The following is a 24,018-nucleotide window of genomic DNA, read 5'->3' as shown; positions in this document are numbered from 1 at the left end:
GTTGCTGATAAGAAAATCCGGGCAGGACTCAACCCAGCTATCAGTGCCCTCGAGCGTACAAGCACGCCTTGCACACAAATGAGCTGGAAAATTAAGCTCTCTACTAACATGTCGAACAAAAAAAAAAGTCTCTACTATTATAGGGGATCTGCCGTCGTGATGGTTCGACCACGACGGCAGATCCTCCGTCGCTACAGCTAACCCTTCTACCGATTTTTATTCATCCCTCCATAAACCAGGCGGCCCTTTCACCGATTTTTTTCCCAACCCTTCATAAACCGGTTCAATACCCCCACCTCGTGCGATCAACATGACAGTTGACAACAAACCCACTAACGCACGCACGCAGCACCGCCCCCCTTCCTCCAGAGAGTTCCGTTTCCCTTCTATTCCTCCTCTTCCTCGCAGGAGAAACAGCAGGCAATCCGGGCGAATTGATAGGGAAGACGAGGAGCAGCGATGGCCGCCGCCGCTCGAGCCCGATGGCGGCTCCTCGCACTGCCCTGGCGCTGCTCCTCGCAACCGGCTCGTCACGCGGCCTCGACGCGGCGCCCAAGAGCCCCCCGTCCCCAAGGCCATCTCCCTGAGCCCCCCCACTCCCAGCGCTGCTCCTCACGACCGGCTCGCCGCGCGGCCTCGACGCGGCGCCCAAGCCCCCCGTCCCCAAGGCCATCTCCGTGAGTCCCCCACTCCATCCCTTCTTATCTCTCGTGCCACGCGTCGATCGATCGGAGCTGACGGGCCGACGCGGTTGGCGGATCCGCGCTGCAGGACCTGAGGGAGGCGATCGTGAAGGGGCTGGGGTTCCAGTCGGAGGAGCTCTAGGTGTTCGGGTTCGACGTGAGGGACGCGCTGGTGGGCCCCGCGGTGGCGTACGAGTTCGACATGGAGGTCGGGAGGAAGGTCGTGCCGGTGCGCCTGCTCGAGGACGTCAACCGCTGGGACTTCGTCGACCTGCCCATCTTCCGGTCCCAGGCCGACGCCGACGACACGGCGCTCGCCGAGATCGGACGGGGGAGCTTCGAACCCACACTGCCGCCCTTCTAGCTCGCCGGGCCCATGGAGCTTTGGATCCAGGACGGCGACGACGTCAGGCTCGTTTTGCCGGTAAGATAAGACAGTTTATTTATTTTGCCGTATAGGGTCACTTAATGTTGGCTGAGACTCGAGAGTTGTGGCTTGTTGATATGATTTCCTTGCCTCTGCCTGTACCTGAAAGAAATCGCAGAGAAGGAGAAGTTGGTGAAAAAAGGGGTCAGGCATGCTCACCTTCAGAGGCACTCAACATCAGGTGTGGCTACTGTCATGGGCTAGACATTGTAGAGCACTTAGTCAGGTTTCTTATGTCACTTCAAAAAATAAGCAGAAGCAGAGACTATCTTAAGTCATCACATGGAGGATCTTTACATATATAGCACCAACGCTCTCTCACTCTGAGTTAATTGGAGAAAATGTGTCACTTCCCGTTGTAGTAAATTGCCCGTGATGGTTCGACCCTGGTTTATAATGTAATCCTTCATAGTTTAGTAGCGGAGGGCATGAGCTAAGAAGAAGTTATCTCTGAGTTTATAATGTCCAAGGTTTATAATGTAATCCTTTTCCCTGACCATGGTCGGGAGTTCATAATGTAATCTTTTTCTTATCCTTCCACACCATGCAGCTTGGACAGGCATTGAGCACGCGCCCTGATATATTGCCCAGCGCATATTGTCAAGAGCTCTCAAAGCTGCAGGTATCATCTCATCGTGCATTACATAGTTTCACTTGATCGACAACCAAGCGTTTAAGAATATAATCTTTTTGCACTGGAATGACAAGGTCAGGGATTAGAGATGGAGATAAGGTTCTGGAATCAAGGCATCAATATATGGCCATTGAAAAGTTTTGATCCTAAAATGACAATAGCCCAATGAGATTTTCTGTAATTAACAGCACTAAATTCGGAATCTGAAAGCTAAGAACTTGTTGTACGGTGTACTATATTTTATTCTTCTTTCTTTTATCTATTGATGATTTCATTTCACTGTGTTTGCTGACAACAATCTTATTAGGATCAAATACCACCATTTCCTACTCGTAATGCAATCAGGACCATCGAGTCTGAACTGGGCTCTCGAATGTCTGATCTATTTGCTGATATCAGTCCAGCGCCAATTGCAGCAGCATCACTGGGGCAAGTATACAAAGGTTAGTTGTATCTGATTAGGATTTGGCTATTTTCGTATGATCATCCTTGTTCTCATTTATTTTATTTTGCTTCCTTTAGCATACATTTCAGACATGTGTTCTCCAAATTGAAATGCATGCCTTTGATATTTCAAGTCATGCAGTTCATCTAAACTCTGGAGAGCTTGTCGCAATCAAAGTTCAGAGGCCTGGAATGGCACCCTTGCTGACCCTCGATGCACTTCTATTCAATATGATTGGAGGACAGCTAAAACGATTTGCTAAGGCCCGCAAAGATTTATTGGTAGCTGTTAATGAAATTGTGAGTTTCACATCCTTTTAGCTCTGATCTTGACCCTTGGCCCTTGTATTTTCTTCATTCTTATCTTCACTGATTATTATAATTTTGTCCAAGTTGTTTTTTTCAGATTACTTTCACACATATTAAATATAGTGTTTGTCTCGCTATGGATTCTGCCCATTTCAATGTGCCCTTTGAATTCTGTCACTTCAATATGACGGATAAAATTCACATATGTTTTTTCTCAGAACACATTTATGGTGGATTGTCTTTGGATTGTTTGTATAATTATAGGAACTGGCAAACTGTAGAACTTTTAGGATTATATTATGATTTTTTTCTCCCTTAAGCATAATGTAATCCGATTAGTTTATGATAGAATAATCCGATTATATTATGATAGAATAATACACTTGTACAGTTAAAATGCTTTGTTTGGATACCGATTAGTAACAATACACCGACAAAATGAAAATGAAAATGCTTTGCCGCATGTTTGCAAGCAGGAAAATAGTTCACACACAGAGATTCTTTCTAACAATCCGCACTTAGTATGTCATTTTGGTTGTTGAATATGATACTCGTAGCCCATCAAAAAATTATGATTGTCAGTCCACTCATCATAAAAAGTGTAGTGGATGTTGGAAAGTTTACCTGGTCTTCCATTTCTAAATTTTTAAAACACATACCCTAGACACATTAGTTTTATTTGAATTGCTGCTCATTTAGACATTCCTCTTGCTGCTGACCACAATATAATTAATGATCTCTACTATTAAAGGAGGATCTGCCGTCGTCGTGATGGTTCGACCTCGTACGCTCGCTACCCTCCCACCCACCTTCCACCATCGATTTTTATTCAACCCTTCAAAAACCAGTCGGTTTAATTAAAAAAATCTCTTTCTTCCTCTGCGATTGGAAAATCTCTACTATTAGGCCCCGTTTGGTTCGTCGTTTTGAGGCCCAATACACCTGTAAAATATACACCTGTAAAATAAAAACGGATGGGCCTCGCGTTGCTGCTTGGCATGTTGTTTTTGGGCTGTAAATTTTACACCGGTTTTCTCGTTTACACCCGGATTAGGCCGGTATTCGATACAGACCATTTTTCATCGTTTCGTCGCCTCCATCCGCTCGATACAGATCTCCTTCGATCCGGCACTCCCACCCCTCCGCCCCTCCTATCTCGTCGTTGCCAGAGGCTCCGACCGACGAAAGCTCGCCTCGATCTGGGAACGGCGGCGGCGGGGCAACTCTCCGTATGGCGGCGGTGCGGTGGTGCGCGACGGCGAGGGTCGCAGGCGACCGCGGTGGGCGGCGGCGGTGCGCGACGGCGAGGGCCGCAGGCGACCGCGGTGGGCGGCGGCGGCGCACGACGGCGAGGGCCGCAGGCGAGCGCGGTGGTCGGCGGCGGTGCGCGACGAGGAGGGCCGCAGGCGAGCGCGCTGGGCGGCGGCGGTGCGCGACGTCGAGGGCCGCAGGCGAGCGCGGTGGGCGGCGGCGGACTCGGAGGAGTTCTTTGGTGGGTCAGCGGCCGTTGGCGTCGCCCATGGCCGTGTACGACGTGACCGGCATGGACGGCGCCCGGTTGAGCGCCGACGACCTGCCGCCTTCCTTCGCGATTCTGGTGCGTAGGACGCCCTCGTAAATCTTGCTCCAGTTCATTTCATCGTCCTCCACCTCGGCTTCCTGCTGATGGCCGCCCTCTTCGACCAAGTATTGTATGCATCCGGATTATACAGCAGTGTTTACATCTGGATTATACAGCAGTGTTTACATCGGATATACAACAGCGTTTACATCCGGAAAAGAAATACAACCGGATTTTACTAGATGCTAGTAAGATACAAGCGTAAACATTTACAGTCGGAAAAGAAATCCAACATTCCAATCGCGGCCTTAAAGGAGGATCTGCCTTCGTCGTGATGGTTCGACCTCATACACTCGCTACCCTCCCACCCACGTTCCACCACCGATTTTTATTCAACCCTTCAAAAACCAGTCGATTTAATTTTAAAAAATCTCTTTCTTCCTCTGCGGTTGGAAAATCTGCTGGCACCTCCCCCGCACGACGCATCCAACTCCCAGCCCCCAACTTCCCCCACCCCATCGCTCCTGCCGCTCCCCTCCTCGCCGACCCTCATATCAGCATGGCCAATCCATGCCTCTCGTCGCCCTTCTCGTCCGCCTCATGGCCACGGTGGCCACGGTCCTTGCCACGAACGGCGTTTCCCCGCCCTTAATCCTCCACCAGCGACCTCGTCAGCTCACAGAAAAGATCACATGTATGCATAATAGATTTCTCTCCAAACCCTAGATCGCGTCCGCCACCCTCCCCATTCACCCCCTCCCCGTCGCTCATCCTCTTGCACTCTGGAGGGGCCGCCACCGGCGGTAGCGTCTCTGCTCCCCCGTCAACCTCGAGCGTCCCCATCGCCGGGAGCAGCGGCAGCCATGGACGAGCTCGAGCCGGGCGTGTGAGCGCAGCGGCGGCCGTGGCCGAGCTCGAGCCTGGCCGCTCCTCCGTCGTCGTTCTCTCCGGCCCAAGCCGCTACCTCTTCCTGCCTCCCTTCTGCCCGAGTCGTGGAGGAGCAGCCACACGGATGGGGAGTGGTGAGGCGAGGTGGTCATGGCTGGACGCGCGCTCGTCGATGCCACAGCAGGATAGGACGCGCGCAACAGGGAAAAGCGGGGCAAGGTGGCGCCGGTTGAGGTGAGTTGCCTTTCCTTGCTGCCCGTTGGTTTTCCACGCAGTTCTTCGTTGATCCATGATCTTGTTTGCGTGCAGGTCCCATCTAATTTAGTCACTCCGCTGGATCTGTTGCTGGGGTCGTCGATCTGTTGATGTGGTCGTTGACTTACAGGTATGTGTATGAAAGTGCGTTATATCGACTAGAGGGGGGGTGAATAGGAGATTTTTAGAATTTCATCACTGAGGAAATTCCTTTTGAGGAAATTCCTCACTGACGACTAACTTACAGCGGAAACGGTTACGGATCAGACGTGCAAACTTTCACAATAGCAGTATTACAGAGTGAAGAATGTGAAAACAGATTGCACAGTAAGCAGGCACGCAGAATACAGATGATGATTAACTCAAGTGAAGAATTTGGGGTTGAGGAAATTCAGAGAAAGTCTTCAGCAAATTCTTCAAATAGTCACAGTGAAAGTCATCAACACATAATACAGAGAAAGTAAAGAGTTGAGGAATTAGAACCCGATTCTTGGAGAAGACTGTTGTTGATGACCCAGTTCCAACTGTTGTGACAGTTGTACATCTGGTTTGGAGCGGCTTGGTATTGAAACCAAAGGACACACAGTCCCTACAGCATTCTCCTTGAGCTAAGGACACACAGTCCTCGCCCAACACTCATGGTAAGTCTTCAGGGCAGACTTCCAAACCCTCACAAACTCGGTCACCCGGCGATCCACAATTGACTGCTGGATTGCTCTAGACCATGACGTCTAACCGTCTGGAGGATGCACAGTCCTCAAAGGTAAAAGGCTTCAGTCCCACACAGGAACAACTTCTTCAGTGATGCTCAATCACTAGTTTTGGTTTGTGGTTTCGGTGGGTGGTGTATTTCCTCACTGATGATTTACTCTCGAAAGCTCTGAGGAATTTGGGTTGCTCTTATGACAAGTGTCAGTTTCTAACGGAGCAGCCAACCAGCTAGTGGTTGTGGGGGGCGGCTATTTATAGCCTGGGAGCATCCCGACATGATTTGACATTAATGCCTTTAAATAATATGACCGTTGGAGTGGATAAGACCAGTGACTTGGCGTGGCTATCGAAACGGTCGGGACCCTCAACTGTGAGAGTCCTCATGTCAGTCATATTCCTCACTTGAGGCTTTTGGTAGGATTTGGTTTGGGTTGAGCATCATGAGGAAATTCATTCCATAGCGTTACTTTCACCCCCTTTAACAGTACGGTGTTCCTATTCATCAAATGCGAAGAAAGTAAAATAGAAAACGTAAATCTTCATGCTTCAATTTCTTCAGAACGATTTTCTTCAGGAACCACCGATCTTCTCAATATCAATATCTTCATGAGGAATATCAATTTCATCGCAAATTCTTCGCGATTCATTTCTTCAGCTTCAGACCAATTTCTTCAACTGAAGACATATATTTTTAGGGGTCGATATTCTTCAAATATCTCAAACTCCTCAATGACTTATAGATCATGTGTACACTTATAAACACATTAGATATTTAACCTATAAGTCTTCAAACCACCGAAATCACTAAGGGGCACTGGATGCACTTACAGTGTATGTTGTGCCCTCTCCTTGGCCACCGTTGGCTGCTCCTCCTCTTTGATTGCCCCTTGTTTTCCTTGCAGATCGATCCGTCCGCTCTTGCTGGTGCCTCCTTTAGTCTGACCCGATTGACCCCGTTGCGTCTACATTCATTGATCTACAGGTTAATCCCTCTTCTCCTCCTTTTTGGACCTTTTCTGTTAGATTGCTAGGTATACGTCGGCATAGCCAATTGATTGTTTTGGTCTGACCATGTGTTTGGTCACTTGCTAAATGAATTTTAGCATACCTTGCTCCAGTTTGCAATTTATCCGTGGATAGGAGTTTAGTAGTATTTAGATGCATGGGCCGGATGTTTATGCTCACGCATGCAATCTGACGAGGAAATCAAAAGGTTCGGTTCAATTTTAGAGTTTAGGATCTTCCTTTTTCTTCAATTTGAGAAGCACTTATAAGAAAGTGGAGTGGGAGGTGCATCTACATGATTTGCTAATACGCAGTGTCTATGATGAATTGATTCATTCCACTCTGTTCCTCAAGGTTCAGTTTTTCGTAATACATATTAGAGAAAATGCTTTCTTAGATGATGCAAAGTTATAGCTGTGAATATTTGCGAATAAGTCAGGTTAGAACAACACTTGAGAAAGTGCTTTCTTAGATGATGCAGAGTCATAGCTGTGAATATTTGCGAACAAGCCAGGTTAGAACAACACTTGATATAATGCTTAAATCTGGCCTCCTCGATCTTTCTAAGCTTTATGTTGGATGTTCTGCGCCTCAGATAGTCATTCTGACGAGTGATAACCAGGGCAGTTCGTTTACATTGTGATGGGTATGTCATGCAGCAAGAGATGTGAGTGTTAGGCTTGAAGATCAAAGACAAAACTGAGCCCTCTTTTGCTGTGTTACAGCCTACAAATACAAGAAAAAATCAGTATCTATTATTCAGTGTTCTTTTTTCTTTTTCTATTCCTCTATTGTGCTGACCCCCCCCCCTCCCCCCTCTTCTTCTCTTCATCAATGCCAAGAGCCAGTAAACACTACCGTGGGACGGGGAGCACTCAACCACAGGTACCCACCCTCTTCACCCCCATTCGTCGCATCAAATCTATCATCTTGTTAGCCATCCTCTCCCTCTTTTTCTCTCTCACACACACAGCTGAACGGTGGAAGCTTCATGTGTTGTCCAGATCCTATTGACAACTTGCAACTTGCCTTCATGTTTTAAATTTTGATCCACCAAGAACAAGCAAGTGGTTATAGGGACTTTTATTTATTTCTCACCTGAAAGTTATGATGTAATTCTTGAATTAATTAGCGCTCTTTCTTGATGTTACACCGTGGGACTGAAAAATGAAATAGGAACTTTTATTTGGTTCTCACCTGAAAGTTATGATGTAATTCTTGAATTAATTAGCGCTTGTTTCTTGATGTTACACTGTAGGACTGAAAAATGAAATAGTACGTGCTTCATCATGTGGTCTTGTATTTTTAATAATAGTTTTTTCACTGGTTCTCAACAGAAATTCTTTCCTGAATCTTGCAATGGAGATAGCGTCAATAATGGAGTTGAAGTTTTCCTCTATTGTCTATGAAGGTAAGATACGTGAAATAACAACTGTTCACTCTCCAATAACAAGTATGTGGTTATAGAGATTTTTGTTTGTTGCTCACCTGAAAGTTATATGCAACTCAATATTTTTTAAACTAACTAGACTATCAGACTAATAATTGAATGTCTGTTTGTTCACAATTAGGTTAAGTTTTCCACAGGGAATAAAAATGTGAAGTGTAAATACTTAATTGAGGAATTTGAAGACAAGATTCACAGAGACTCCCCCTGAAGATGTGCATACCTTGAGGATTTTGCTTTTATAGCATATGCACATTGATGATTTATATCATGGAGATCTCCCCCTGAATCTTGTAAATCATGCATACATATAACATATCATATGAAGAGAATGAAGATGCATGATGGCAAATGGTATCTGACGAATTCCAGCATGCGTGCATTAAAACTTGAGGAATAAGCATGCGAAGAAAAACGTTCAAAAAGCGTCAGAGTACCATCGGGCTTAAGTTACAACTCATTACATAAAAACTTCAGAAGAGCCAAGAGTTTGTAACTTAAATATAGTTCATAAGCCCCAAAAATAACTCCCGTTTGAAGACTAACTCTCAAGTTTCTCCCCTTTGTCATCAAGTGACAAAAAGGGACAAACTGAGTACTAACGCCCGTGAAGACTTCATTTCTTGGCCGTTGATGAAGATCCTTGGCGCTTCTTGGGTGTAGTCTTCTTCTTTGGGCCTGTTGCGGTGTCAAGCTGTTCCCCATCAGATTCGGCGGTGCGGAAGGACGAGAAGGAGCTGTCTTCAAGATCTGGCACTGGAATGGGCCTGAACTTCTTCTTGGGAGGCCACGACCAGTCAAAGTCCTGCTCAAAGTTCAATTCTTCAAGCTCAGTCTGGGTCTTCAGATGGGCAAGGGTAGCCCAGGTGCGATCAAAAACCTCATGCAGATAGTGATGATTAAGCTTCACACTGTTCTGTGTCTCAGTGAGGGTTTTCACAATGGCACCAAACTGGCGTTTGACCCATTTGTGGTTGTGATCCACCTTCTGATGAAGACTGAGAAGAAGCTCTCTGGTGTTTAGCACGCGAGGAGGAACTGGGCTTGGTGGACGAGTCTCAGTATCGTCCCATGAGGAATATGCATCTGGCTCTTTAAATTGACCATCAAGAGGCCTGCTTCCTTCATCAATTACAGACTTTCCTTTTCCCTCAATGGGCTCGAAAGTCTTCTTGTTGACCCGGATAGGAGGCATATAACCAACATGGTTCTGGAAATCTGCGTGAAAGTTGATGCCTGTCCTTGTCCTGAGGAATCTCATGATCCATGGTGCATAAATTTTGTGATCATATGGGCACATTGCATTGTCAGCCAAAGTCCTCAAGAAGAAATCATGGATATTCATGGGGATACCGTGAATGATGTTGAAGAGGATATTCTTCATGAGGCCAACGACATCTTCGTCATCATCATGGCCTTTGATTGGCGCTAGCACACTGCAGAGAATGCGGTAGACAGACCGGGGTGTGTACTTGAGCTCATGGACGAGGAATGTGGTTCTTGAGGGTTTTCCTGCAGCCAAAGGCTTCATGAGGACTTCCATCATTCCATTTGGCAGCTCACGCTCACCATAAAGCTTCACTGCCCCTTCTGAAGGAATTGGTACGGGCAGTTCTCTGAGGAGTTCAGACGGTGGAGCCTTGTAGTGAGTATTTTGGGTCATCTAGTCGAACACCAAAGTGTTGATGTCATCAGCGTTGCCCGAGATGTGCAGAGTTGAATAGAACTGAAGAATTAGCTCACTATTCCAATCTGATATGTCGGAGCACATAGGAAGCAAACCTGCATCATGTAGTACACTGAGGACTGGTTCCATGCAGGGAATCTCTTCAAGTTCATCATGAGGAATGTGCCTGTGCTGGAATATCTTGTTGCGGCCACAGAGCACAGAAGCATAGTAGTTCATCTGAGTCCTTGTCCCAAACTTTAGATGCCTCATTTGAGGCTTGTCATAAGGATTCTCTCCGATGAAGTACATGCGTTCCTCAAAAAAGTTCTCTTTCTGAAACTTTGGCCGCTTTGAGAATGGCAGACGCTGAACTGGATTGAGATTGTGCTGAGGAATGGGAGGGGAAACAACCATGGCAGTCTCTGGGTTGAGCACAATGAATTCATTGTCAGGGGCGGGAACATTTTCTTCAGCAGTTTCCTCAGGTTGAGGAATTTCTTGCTCAGGCTGAGCATCAGGCTAAGGAATTTCTTCTTCCTTCTCAGCTTGAGGAGTTTGGTCAGCCTGTTCAGTGGGAGGAGCCTGCTCAGACTGGACATTTTCTTCAGCTTGATTTTCATCAGCTGACTTTGTGGCAGAAGCAGATTCATCAGCTGTTGCAGCTGAAGCTTCAGTAGTCTCTTTCTGAGGAATATGAGGTTGAGGACTGTCATCAATTTGTATTTCCTCATCAGTATGCTCCTCAGAGGCAGCATTCTTCATTTCCTCATCTGCCCTTGTAGTGTGGTCACCAAGGACGACCATTTTATATGAGGGTGCAACATTAAGAGGCACCGGGTCCAGAGGGGCAGATTCTTCAGTTTCCTTGAGGCGTTTTGCCTCAATCTTTTCTTCTGCTGAGGAAGCTTTTCTCTTCTTTGCTTCCTTCTCAGCAGTTCTTGTCTTTTTCGCGTCTGATGCAGATGGGATTAATTTCTTCACCTTTGAAGTTTTTGGTGAAGGTGTTTTCTCAACAGATTCTTCAGCTGGCAGTGAGGAACCAGCTGGAACAGAGTCACCAGCCTGCTTTGATGAAGCAGCTGGATCAGGAGCAGTTTCATCAGGGGTTGCAGATTCATCAGGAGCGGCCTCGGTGATGATTTCTTCAATAGCAGACTCATCAGCACGGCGCTCTTGGTGTTGTTCCTCAGCTTGAGGAATTTCCTCCTCATCAGGAGATGCATCTTCTGGCTGTTCAACCAGGGACTGAGGAGTCGGTGCTGGTGGGGGGTGACGTTTGTTGTAGTCATCAATAGCACTAGTGGCTAGCTTGATGAAATTGCGTTTGATGCTTGTGCGGTCTGACAGTTTCTCACACTTGTCAGTTAAGACTTGCAGCTCTGCCTGGGTGGACACCAATGCTTCAGGCGTCAGCTTGAGAACATTTTGCCTGAGGAATTTCTCCTTTCTGGCCTTTGCAATCTTTGCCTGCTTGGCCTTCTGTTCCTTCCACTTGGCTTCGTTTATGAAGGTAGCCACCATGTGGCTGACACCAGGAGGAAGTTTCAAATCATCAATGGGTGTGTTTGGGTCTTCATACCACACATTGATGAAGTCGAGGAGGACCTTGGGGTCCATCGCCAGAGGAATAGCACTGCCTGATGCTTGTGCTACCCTTTCTTGCTTGTTCCTGATGATGGCTTCCAGAGTTTCATCATCATATTCATCACTTCCCTCTGATGCAGATGGGACTGTGATGATTTTGCTGGGGCTGGGCAGAGGTGCAGGTTCAGTTGTTGTCAAAGTCTTCAAAAGGAGTGTTGAAGACTTCGTCTCCGAGCTTGTTGCAGCTGGGAGTGAGGAGTTAGAGCTGGCAGTCGTAGTCTTCACGACTTTCTTCTGTACTGGCTTTGGAGGTGGATCTGAGGACTTTGGTGTAGATGCGATTGGTGCTGAGGGTTTTGGCGCTGATGGTTTTGGTGTTGACGGTTTTGGAACCGAGGGTTTTGGAGCTGAGGGCTTTGGTTGAGGAATCTCGGAGCCTGAGGTTTCTGCTGATGAGGAATGAGCAGCACCGGAGGCAGCAGCTGGGGATTCATGAAATTTATTCACTGCTGTTTCTGCTTGCTTCTTGAGCTTGGCCAGATGCCTTTCTTTTTCATCTGGGTAGTCATCAAGTGTCATAAGACTTGAGGGATGAGCTACTTGATGATCCTCAAGTGGGGCCCTTCTGCCAGGGGGCTTCAAAGCGAATTTCTTCGCATATTTTGGAGTCACAAACATGTACTCCTTCCACTCCTTTGCCCATCTGTGTTCAATTTTCTGCAGCCTAATCTTTCTTTTAGGCATAGTCTCAGGTTCATCATCAGGCGTGCAATAGTCCAGTTATATGTCATCAGGAATATCAACAGCTGTGTTCTGCTCCAGTTTCTTTCCTCCCTTCTGTTTCCTTTCTTCCTCCATTTTCTTCAGACGAGGAACTTTCTGAGGATTTTGAACTCTTACGGATTCTGATGAGCCTTGAAGAGTTTCTTCCAGAAACGCTGCAAATGAGTTAATGTGATGAGAACCGAGAGATTCATCAGCTGACATGTGTGTACCTGTGAACAGAGTATAGTTGCGAGGAATTTGGAGAGGTCATATGCGTTCTCAGATTTAAAAAAAATGGAAAAGTTTGACAGTTTGAGGAATATAACCAGTGGTTGAGGAATTTGCTTAAGCATTATGTTCTTGGGTTCCAGAGTTGTACAGATCCGAAAATTCGCACAATTGAGGAATCTCGTGAAAATATTAGATGCTTAGCTAGTTCATCAATGATTGTGGTGATGGATAGTGTTTGAGGAATCATGTGCGCATCGTATCTTGAGGAAAAACAGATTTCACATGGGAGAGGTAAAATTTCAGATCTAATCTGTTGTAAAAATGGGATATAATTACCCTGGAAGGTGCGAACGAAGAACACAAAAAGGTGGTGTTGGAGAGGTTCTTCGATCAAGTGTCCAATGCACCCTAACTTGGCAGCAGAGGACGTCTACGGCGGCGGCGGACGTAGATGTTCCGACTTCGGCGTGATCCTGGCGGCGAGAAGGTTGAGGCGGTGAAGCTCTTCCTTGCCGGCGACAAGACTACCAGCGGTGGCGCTAGGGTTCGGTGTGCTGTGGCAGGAGAGCGATGAGGCGAAGAAGATGATACCGAGGGGGATAAGGACATATTTATAGCCCGAAAGTTACTGTTTGGCGCGAAAGTTTCGGACTGAATAGCCCTTGCCTCTACGTCTCCGCAGGACACGTGTAGCTCCCGTACGATGCGGTGGAGATAGTGGAGATCGTGCCTATCCAATCGTGGGAAGTGGGGGTTCAGTTACTGTTCCTTTGAAGAAAACAATTTTTCGAAGATTTGAGGATTTTCGTTACAAAATCGTCAGCTGACAAGGATGCAGTGAGGATTTTGAACAAAGTTTCAAGTAGAACGCATATGAAGAATTGAATAGACCGGATAAGTATATCATAGAGGGAAAATAGGGTCCGATCACATTCACTTAGCAGAAACATCAACTTGAAGAAATAGCAATAAGTGAATGCTGTTGAGGACTAGAAATCACAGTCTACCTAGGCAAATGAAAGTCATCAAGTGTTTTTTGAAGATTTTGCAATAGATCATCATAATGAAGAACAACTGTTTTGAAGAAAAATGCATTGTGAGGAATTTGATCATTTGAAGAAAATCAACTTTGAGGAATTTCACATTGGGCGGTGGCGTTGCCCACCATATAAGAATGTTGATTACAGACGCCGCATACAATTGTCGTAGGGCCCTGAGGATCAATTTCTTCGTTAATTTCTTCACATTCAGAGTGACTTTCTTCATTGGTTGAAGAAAATCGTTTCATCATGTGTTGCACATCTAAGTCATCAACTTTGCATAAGTGTTAGGATGTGTGCATGTTTTTACAAAACATTCGAAGACTCTAAGATATTTAGCTCACACCGCAACTTGCAAAACCTTTTCTCATCCAAGGGCTTAGTGAAGATATCAGCCAGTTGATCATCAGTCTTCACATGGTCGATGAGGATATTGCCCTTGAGGACATGGTCCCGAAGAAAATGATGACGAATCTGGATGTGCTTGGTGTTCGAGTGCTGTACTGGGTTATAGACAATCTTGATAGCACTCCCATTGTCACAGTAGAGAGGCACATTCTTCATGTTGATGCCGTAGTCCTTGAGGGTTTGCTTCATCCATAGTAATTGAGCACAGCAAGAACCAGCAGCAATGTACTCAGCTTCGGCAGTGGAGAGTGATACGCAGTTCTGCTTCTTTGAGGACCAGCAAACCAGTGATCTTCCGAGGAAATGGCATGTGCCAGAAGTTGACTTGCGATCCACACGGTCACCAGCATAGTCTGAATCAGAATATCCTACCAGATGAAGATTGGAGCCCTTGGGATACCATAATCCTAGTGTTGGTGTGCGAGCTAAGTATCGAAGAATATGTTTCACAGCCTTATGGTGTGATTCCTTCAGTTTTGCTTGAAAACGTGCACACATGCAGACACTAAGCATTATGTCTGGCCTAGATGCACATAGATACAATAAAGAGCCAATCATAGAACGGTATACCTGCTGATCGAAATCTTTACCATTTTCATCAGTGCCGAGGTGACCGTTGGTAGGCATTGGAGTCTTGGCACCTTTGCATTCATGCATGTCGAAATTCCTCAGAACATCCTTGAGGTATTTCTCCTGTGATATGAAGATTCCATTGCTTTGTTGACGAATTTGAAGACCTAAGAAGAATTTCAGCTCCCCCATCATAGACATCTGATATTCTTCACTCATCATATAGGCAAATTCATCACTGTATCTTTTGTCAGTACAGCCAAATATGATATCATCAACATATATTTGACATACAAACAGTTCATTATCATAAGATTTTGTGAAAAGAGTTGGATCGAGTGAACCAGGTTTGAAGCCTTTCTTCATGAGGAATTCCTTCAATGTATCATACCATGCCCGAGGGGCTTGCTTGAGGCCATACAGAGCCTTTTTGAGTCTGAAGACTTTGTCTGGATTCTTTGGATCCTCAAAACCTGGGGGCTGAGCAACATATACTTCTTCCTCAAGCTTACCATTGAGGAATGCACTTTTCACATCCATTTGATATAAGATGATGTTATGATGATTAGCATAAGCAAGTAGGATTCGAATAGCTTCAAGTCTAGCAACAGGTGCAAAAGTTTCATCGAAATCTATTTCTTCAACCTGGGTGTAGCCTTGGGCTAGAAGTCGTGCCTTGTTCCTCACCACTTGACCGTCCTCATCTTGCTTGTTTCGGAAAATCCACTTGGTGCCGATTATGTTATGCTTGCGAGGATCTGGTCGTTTGACGAGCTCCCATACGTCATTCAGCTTGAATTGAAGAAGTTCGTCTTGCATGGCTTGGATCCACTCCGGTTTCAGAAAAGCCTCAGCTACTTTTGAGGGTTCTGTGATAGATACAAAAGAAAAATGCCCACAAAAGTTAACTAAGTGTGAAGCTTTTGAGCGAGTGAGAGGACCTGGCGCGTTGATGTCGTTGAGGATTTTGTCAAGTTCTACTTCATTTGCAATCCTTGGATGAGCTGGTTGAGGATTTTGTCTGGGCTGAGGAAGTGGTGCTGTTGCAATTTCCTCAGGAGCATCTTCTTGACTTTCATCAGCGATAGGGATTGTTTCTTCACCAATTTCCTCAGTGGGAACAATGTCTTCAGTAGGCTTAAGCTTTATTGCTTCCTCAGGAGACAGCTTATCTGGATCAGAAGGCAATTGCTCTCTTTGCGAGCCATTAGTTTCATCGAACCGCACATCTACAGTCTCAACAACTTTGTTGTGATAGTTGTTGAAGACTCTGTAGGTGTGCGAGTCCTTTCCATAACCGAGCATAAAACCTTCATGTGCCTTAGGTGCAAATTTCGAGCTATGATGAGGATCTTTAATCCAGCATTTTGCACCGAAGACTTTGAAATAACTTACATTGGGTTTCTTGTCAGTGAGGAGTTCATATGAGGTTTTCTTGAGGAATTTGTGAAGATATACCCTGTTGATGATATGACATGCAGTGTTGATTGCTTCAGGCCAGAAGCGACGAGGAGTCTGATATTCTTCAAGCATAGTTCTTGCCATTTCAACCAGAGTCCTGTTCTTTCTTTCGACGACATCATTCTGCTGAGGAGTATAAGGAGCAGACAATTCGTGAGTAATACCAAGTTCATCAAGACCAGTGTTTTTGAACTCGGTTCCATTATCACTCCTTATATGTTTGATCTTGATGCCAAAGTTCGTCGAGGCCCTTGAAGAAAATCGTTTGAAGATTTCCTGCACTTCAGTTTTATACACTATGATATGCACCCAAGTGTATCTGGAATAATCATCAACTATGACAAAGCCATATAGAGATGCTGCATTGGTTAGTGTTGCATAGTGTGTAGGTCCAAATAAATCCATATGAAGCAATTCAAATGGATGTGTAGTGGTCATGATGGTTTTGGAGGGATGCTTGGATCTGGTCATTTTCCCAGATTCACAAGCACCGCAGAGATGATCCTTGAGGAATTTGACTGATTCGATGCCAATGACATGCTTCTTCTTTGCAAGTGTGTGCAAATTCCTCATGCCTGCATGACCTAGTCTTCTGTGCCACAGCCATCCTTCTGAGGTTTTTGCTAGTAAGCAAGTGGCTGGTTGAGGACCTGTAGAGAAGTCAACAATGTACAAATTCCCTCTTCTTACACCTTCGAAGACTTTGGATCTGTCAGATTCCATGATGACTACACATCTATATCTACCAAAGATAACAATCATATCAAGATCACAAAGCATCGAGACTGGCATGAGGTTAAAACCAAGGGATTCAACAAGCATCACTTTGTCCATATGCATATCCTTGGAAATAGCTACTTTGCCAAGTCCCAATACCTTGCTTTTACCTTTTATCAGCATATGTGATTTGCTTCAGAGGTGATGGAGTTAGTGGCATATTCATCAGTAGGCTTTTATCACCAGTCATGTGATGTGTGCAGCCACTATCGAGAACCCACTCAGTATTTTTGGGTTTGTCATCCTGCAGATGAATTAGTACAGCTTACCATCTCATATGCTTCAAATTTGAAGAATATGATACTAATTTCATCATAACAGAAATGTAAGGACGTGTGAAATATTTCTATTTCATCAATCATTAGCTTGCATCCTATCAAGCATTTCCTCAGGTCTCCAACAAATTCTTCAGATGATGATATTCATCTGGAGACCTGACCTGCAGAAGTGATTAGTTTGATTTCTTCACCACCCACATCTGAAGGGGTGGCAAAGCGTTCATCATCCTGCGAGCACCATATGAGAAAGGTGGCATTGAAGCTAATGCACTTCTCTTAACAGTAGGGGGGTTAAAGTACTCATATGAGTATGCAGAGAACTGGTTTGAGGATTTATGAACATAATGACTTGAAGAATAGAGCTCATAATCATATTCCTTGTAGTTTCCCTGCATGTTAGACGCATAAGCATGGGTATGAGCATAGTTTTGACCAGTTGAGGATTTTGATCCTCTTGAAGACTTTGGTCCTCCTGAGGAATTTGATCTGGGGTTCAGATTCTTCAGAGGTGATGTCATGAGGACATTTACTTGAAGATTTTCAAGACAACTTTTGGGAACCCAGATTTTCCTCAGAGGAGGGCCATTCCTGCAGTTAGTTCCAACATATCGAGCAAATACTTCACCGGATTGATCTTTGAACAGTTTATAGTTGGAATCAAATGACTCATCCGAGGAATAGGATAATTCACATGAGAAGCCAGTTAGATTAGATGGATCAAAAGGAGGCCCAGTAGCAGCAACCCATGAGGTTTTGGGATACTGCTTAGGTTTCCAATAGGATCCATCAGCATTCAATTTCCTCTCAAAGGCAATTCCTTCTTTCCTCGGGTTCCTGTTCAAGATCTGCTTTTTGAGCACATCACAAAGGATTTGATGTCCTTTGAGGCTTTTGTACATGCCTGTTACGTACAATTCCTTCAACCCTGCATTTTCATCAGTGACATTTGTGTTTTCCTCAAGTGAGGAAATAGACACAACAAGTGCAGTTGAAGTATTTGTAGCAGTGGTAGAATTTGAAGATTCTGGTGAAGAATTAGCAGTTTCACGGTCAATGCATTTAAGACATGGAGGAATAAATTCAACTTGACTAGCGCTGATCTGTTGAGCTAGTAATGAATCATTTTCCATACGAAGATCATCATAAGACATCCTCAGCTTCTCAAGATCAAGCTTCCTTTGAAGAAATTCGTAGGAAAGCTTCTCATGATCAGTGAGGAGTGTATCATAACGATCCTGAAGAATATCAAATCTAGACTGAAGATTTTTCATGTCATGAGCGAGGATTTGATTAAGATTCATTTCATCATTCAACAAATCATCACTTTTGTCTAGCAGTTTTTGAAGCTTTTCCAGAGCAGTTTGTTGTTTAGTGGCAATGATGGCAAGTTTATTGTAACTGGGTTTTTTGTAATCATCATGTTCACAGTCACTTGAATCAGATGAGGAGGCATTATGTGATACCTTTGAACCTTTTGCCATGAAGCAATAGGTTGGAGCGAAGTCATCAGCATAGTCATCAGTATGGATGGTGCACTCATTTTCTTCAAGATTGAAGATTGACTTGCTGACGAAATTGGTTGCTAGTGCAAGACTAGCCTGTCCGGATTCTGAATCTTCTCCAGAGCCTTCTTCATCATCACATTCTTCTGATTCTGCCTCGGAATCCATTTCCTTGCCAATAAGTGCCCGAGCCTTTCTGACGCTAGTCTTCTTGTGTGAGGAGGACTTTGAAGATGAAGATTTTGAAGATTTCTTCTTCTTCTTTGAGTCATCAGAACTGTCATCCTTGTATTTCTTCTTCTTTGATTCCTTTCCCCAGCGAGGACAATCAGCAATGTAATGACCTGATTTCTTGCACTTGTGACAGGTCCGTTTCTTGTAGTCCTCAGATGCAGATTCTGATTTCCTCATGTCTCTTCTTGATGATTTACCGGACTGGCCTTGTCGTGTAAATCTCTGAAATTTCCTCACAAGCATTGCAAGTTCCTGACCAAATTCTTCAGGGTCACAACTTCTGTCATCTGTGTCTTCTTCTTCAGATGAGGAAATTGCTCTTGCCTTCAGTGCACGTGGTCTGGAATAGCTTTGTCCATATAGATCTCTCTTTTCTTCTAGCTGGAATTCATGAGTATTTAGCCTTTCAAGGATATCAGCAGGATCTAGCATCTTGTAGTCTGGTCTTTCTTGGATCATGAGAACTAAAGTGTCAAATGAAGAATCCAAAGATCTCAGCAGTTTCTTCACAACTTCGTGATCAGTGATGTCTCGAGCTCCCAGTGCTTGCAGTTCATTTGATATGTCAGTGAGGCGATCAAAGGTGTCTTGGCAGCTTTCATTGTCATGTCTCTTGAAGCGATTGAAGAGATTGCGAAGAATATCAACACGAGAGTCGCGTTGGGTTGATACTCCTTCATTTACCTTGCACAGTCTCTCCCAGATCAGTGTTGCAGAGCCTAAGGCACTTACTCTTCCAAACTGGCCAGGGCTCAGATGACCACAGATGATGTTCTTCGCTTGAGAATCGAGTTGCTTGAATTTCTTCACATCAGCTGCAGTGACACTAGCAGAAATAATGGGGACACCATTTTCCACAATATACCAGAGATCATTGTCTATAGCTTGTAGATGCATTTGCATTTTGTTCTTCCAGAAGGGAAAATTCTTTCCCTCGTAGGTAGGACATGCTGCAGTCACCTTAAACATGCCTGCAGTCGACATAACTAAAACTCCAGGTGGTTAAACCAAAATCACACAGAACAAGGGAGTACCTTGCTCTGATACCAATTGAAAGTGCGTTATATCGACTAGAGGGGGGGGTGAATAGGAGATTTTTAGAATTTCATCACTGAGGAAATTCCTTTTGAGGAAATTCCTCACTGACGACTAACTTATAGCGGAAACGGTTACGGATCAGACGTGCAAACTTTCACAATAGCAGTATTACAGAGTGAAGAATGTGAAAACAGATTGCACAGTAAGCAGGCACGCAGAATACAGATGATGATTAACTCAAGTGAAGAATTTGGGGTTGAGGAAATTCAGAGAAAGTCTTCAGCAAATTCTTCAAACAGTCACAGTGAAAGTCATCAACACAAAATACAGAGAAAGTAAAGAGTTGAGGAATTAGAACCCGATTCTTGGAGAAGACTGTTGTTGATGACCCAGTTCCAACTGTTGTGACAGTTGTACATCTGGTTTGGAGCGGCTTGGTATTGAAACCAAAGGACACCCAGTCCCGGGACACACAGTCCCTACCGCATTCTCCTTGAGCTAAGGACACACAGTCCTCGCCCAACACTCATGGTAAGTCTTCAGGGCAGACTTCCAAACCCTCACAAACTCGGTCACCCGGCGATCCACAATTGACTGCTGGATTGCTCTAGACCATGACGTCTAACCGTCTGGAGGATGCACAGTCCTCAAAGGTAAAAGGCTTCAGTCCCACACAGGAACAACTTCTTCAGTGATGCTCAATCACTAGTTTTGGTTTGTGGTTTCGGTGGGTGGTGTATTTCCTCACTGATGATTTACTCTCGAAAGCTCTGAGGAATTTGGGTTGCTCTTATGACAAGTGTCAGTTTCTAACGGAGCAGCCAACCAGCTAGTGGTTGTGGGGGGCGGCTATTTATAGCCTGGGAGCATCCCGACATGATTTGACATTAATGCCTTTAAATAATATGACCGTTGGAGTGGATAAGACCAGTGACTTGGCGTGGCTATCGAAACGGTCGGGACCCTCAAATGTGAGAGTCCTCATGTCAGTCATATTCCTCACTTGAGGCTTTTGGTAGGATTTGGTTTGGGTTGAGCATCATGAGGAAATTCATTCCATAGCGTTACTTTCACCCCCTTTAACAGTACGGTGTTCCTATTCATCAAATGCGAAGAAAGTAAAATAGAAAACGTAAATCTTCATGCTTCAATTTCTTCAGAACGATTTTCTTCAGGAACCACCGATCTTCTCAATATCAATATCTTCATGAGGAATATCAATTTCATCGCAAATTCTTCGCGATTCATTTCTTCAGCTTCAGACCAATTTCTTCAACTGAAGACATATATTTTTAGGGGTCGATATTCTTCAAATATCTCAAACTCCTCAATGACTTATAGATCATGTGTACACTTATAAACACATTAGATACTTAACCTATAAGTCTTCAAACCACCGAAATCACTAAGGGGCACTGGATGCACTTACAGTGTATGTTGTGCCCTCTCCTTGGCCACCGTTGGCTGCTCCTCCTCTTTGATTGCCCCTTGTTTTCCTTGCAGATCGATCCGTCCGCTCTTGCTGGTGCCTCCTTTAGTCTGACCCGATTGACCCCGTTGCGTCTACATTCATTGATCTACAGGTTAATCCCTCTTCTCCTCCTTTTTGGACCTTTTCTGTTAGATTGCTAGGTATACGTCGGCATAGCCAATTGATTGTTTTGGTCTGACCATGTGTTTGGTCACTTGCTAAATGAATTTTAGCATACCTTGCTCCAGTTTGCAATTTATCCGTGGATAGGAGTTTAGTAGTATTTAGATGCATGGGCCGGATGTTTATGCTCACGCATGCAATCTGACGAGGAAATCAAAAGGTTCGGTTCAATTTTAGAGTTTAGGATCTTCCTTTTTCTTCAATTTGAGAAGCACTTATAAGAAAGTGGAGTGGGAGGTGCATCTACATGATTTGCTAATACGCAGTGTCTATGATGAATTGATTCATTCCACTCTGTTCCTCAAGGTTCAGTTTTTCGTAATACATATTAGAGAAAATGCTTTCTTAGATGATGCAAAGTTATAGCTGTGAATATTTGCGAATAAGTCAGGTTAGAACAACACTTGAGAAAGTGCTTTCTTAGATGATGCAGAGTCATAGCTGTGAATATTTGCGAACAAGCCAGGTTAGAACAACACTTGATATAATGCTTAAATCTGGCCTCCTCGATCTTTCTAAGCTTTATGTTGGATGTTCTGCGCCTCAGATAGTCATTCTGACGAGTGATAACCAGGGCAGTTCGTTTACATTGTGATGGGTATGTCATGCAGCAAGAGATGTGAGTGTTAGGCTTGAAGATCAAAGACAACACTGAGCCCTCTTTTGCTGTGTTACAGCCTATAAATACAAGAAAAAATCAGTATCTATTATTTAGTGTTCTTTTTTCTTTTTCTATTCCTCTATTGTGCTGACCCCCCCTCCCCCCTCTTCTTCTCTTCATCAATGCCAAGAGCCAGTAAACACTACCCTGGGACGGGGAGCACTCAACCACAGGTACCCACCCTCTTCACCCCCATTCGTCGCATCAAATCTATCATCTTGTTAGCCATCCTCTCCCTCTTTTTCTCTCTCACACACACAGCTGAACGGTGGAAGCTTCATGTGTTGTCCAGATCCTATTGACAACTTGCAACTTGCCTTCATGTTTTAAATTTTGATCCACCAAGAACAAGCAAGTGGTTATAGGAACTTTTATTTATTTCTCACCTGAAAGTTATGATGTAATTCTTGAATTAATTAGGGCTCTTTCTTGATGTTACACCGTGGGACTGAAAAATGAAATAGGAACTTTTATTTGGTTCTCACCTGAAAGTTATGATGTAATTCTTGAATTAATTAGCGCTTGTTTCTTGATGTTACACTGTAGGACTGAAAAATGAAATAGTACGTGCTTCATCATGTGGTCTTGTATTTTTAATAATAGTTTTTTCACTGGTTCTCAACAGAAATTCTTTCCTGAATCTTGCAATGGAGATAGCGTCAATAATGGAGTTGAAGTTTTCCTCTATTGTCTATGAAGGTAAGATACGTGAAATAACAACTGTTCACTCTCCAATAACAAGTATGTGGTTATAGAGATTTTTGTTTGTTGCTCACCTGAAAGTTATATGCAACTCAATATTTTTTAAACTAACTAGACTATCAGACTAATAATTGAATGTCTGTTTGTTCACATGTCTGAGATTTATGGGTTCAAATTCACACAAAACGCATCTTATTGTTCGGTTGACATGCACCCTACTAAGTAGTCTTACACCACGAAGAAGACAACACAATGATTTTATTTGTATGTAATTGTTGATGTAAAACTGCTCAACTTTTTCGCTACCAACAGAAGACACGGGGATGACAGTGAATCATCGAGTAATAACCAAGATCAGCTAGATGTATGAACCTGCCTCATTGTGGCTGTGCGGAGACATTGATGAAGATGAGTCTCTCATGTCACCATGAGTTCCACCTCGGTAAGGGGGCATGGATCGATTGATTCATAGTCGAGCCTCTCCTGCTTATCATAATTTTCATAACTGACTGAACGGATGCGTGAATGTGTTGTTCCTTTTGGTAGGAGAATATTAGGCAAAGTAATGGCTCAAACAGGCAGGATTAGGAGCTGAAGGAGTGAGTGGGTAAAGTCGATGAGTGAAAAGGCATCTTCACAAGCAGAAACTCCACCATCACATTTAGCAGCACTCGGGTAGAACCAAACAAGAGCTTTATATAGATGGATATCTTTTAATCAACCTGTACTGTGTTTATTAGAGTGTTGTGCACAGAAAAAAAATATTTTCCCTAAGCATACTGCTCCTTTTATCAATTGTTTATGACTACATATGGATGGATGATTAAAGGCGAGACTTCACTGGAAGAAATATAAGGGGATATTTCAGCTTTATTATCTGCTTTGTCGGCTACCTGTTATATGTATTTTTTTCTTCTCGATTCTGAATTACCGAGTGGTCTCTAATCCACCATGAAACTTATCTTTATAAGTTGGCCTTAATCCGATGGGCAGTATTTAGTACTGGTAAAAAAAACTTTACATTGTGATAATCGTATGTCATTTGCACTATCAAGTATGCTGGGATGGTGAACTGTACCA

General features: G+C 44.3%; 1 protein-coding gene and 1 long non-coding RNA gene across 2 annotated transcripts; both read left to right on the top strand.

Moving 5' to 3' along the window:
• Nucleotides 1-310: 310 nt before the first annotated feature.
• LOC123405833 (serine/arginine repetitive matrix protein 1-like) lies at nt 311-23,811 on the top strand. Its single transcript, XM_045099374.1, has 8 exons — nt 311-677; nt 846-1,107; nt 2,052-2,187; nt 2,323-2,488; nt 8,255-8,328; nt 22,862-22,935; nt 23,251-23,380; nt 23,485-23,811. The coding sequence occupies exons 1-4, from the start codon at nt 311-313 to the stop codon at nt 2,449-2,451; spliced, it is 894 nt and encodes a 297-aa protein (XP_044955309.1). The 3' UTR covers nt 2,452-2,488; nt 8,255-8,328; nt 22,862-22,935; nt 23,251-23,380; nt 23,485-23,811.
• LOC123403702 lies at nt 1,114-2,045 on the top strand. Its single transcript, XR_006611539.1, has 3 exons — nt 1,114-1,291; nt 1,661-1,732; nt 1,819-2,045. It is a non-coding gene; the product is annotated as an uncharacterized LOC123403702 (long non-coding RNA).
• Nucleotides 23,812-24,018: the final 207 nt, after the last annotated feature.

Source organism: Hordeum vulgare, chromosome 6H, assembly GCF_904849725.1.
Source record: "Hordeum vulgare subsp. vulgare chromosome 6H, MorexV3_pseudomolecules_assembly, whole genome shotgun sequence".
NCBI lineage: Eukaryota > Viridiplantae > Streptophyta > Magnoliopsida > Poales > Poaceae > Hordeum > Hordeum vulgare.
The sequence above is the reverse complement of the archived record's forward strand: the minus strand, read 5'-3'. Positions and strand labels throughout refer to the sequence as shown.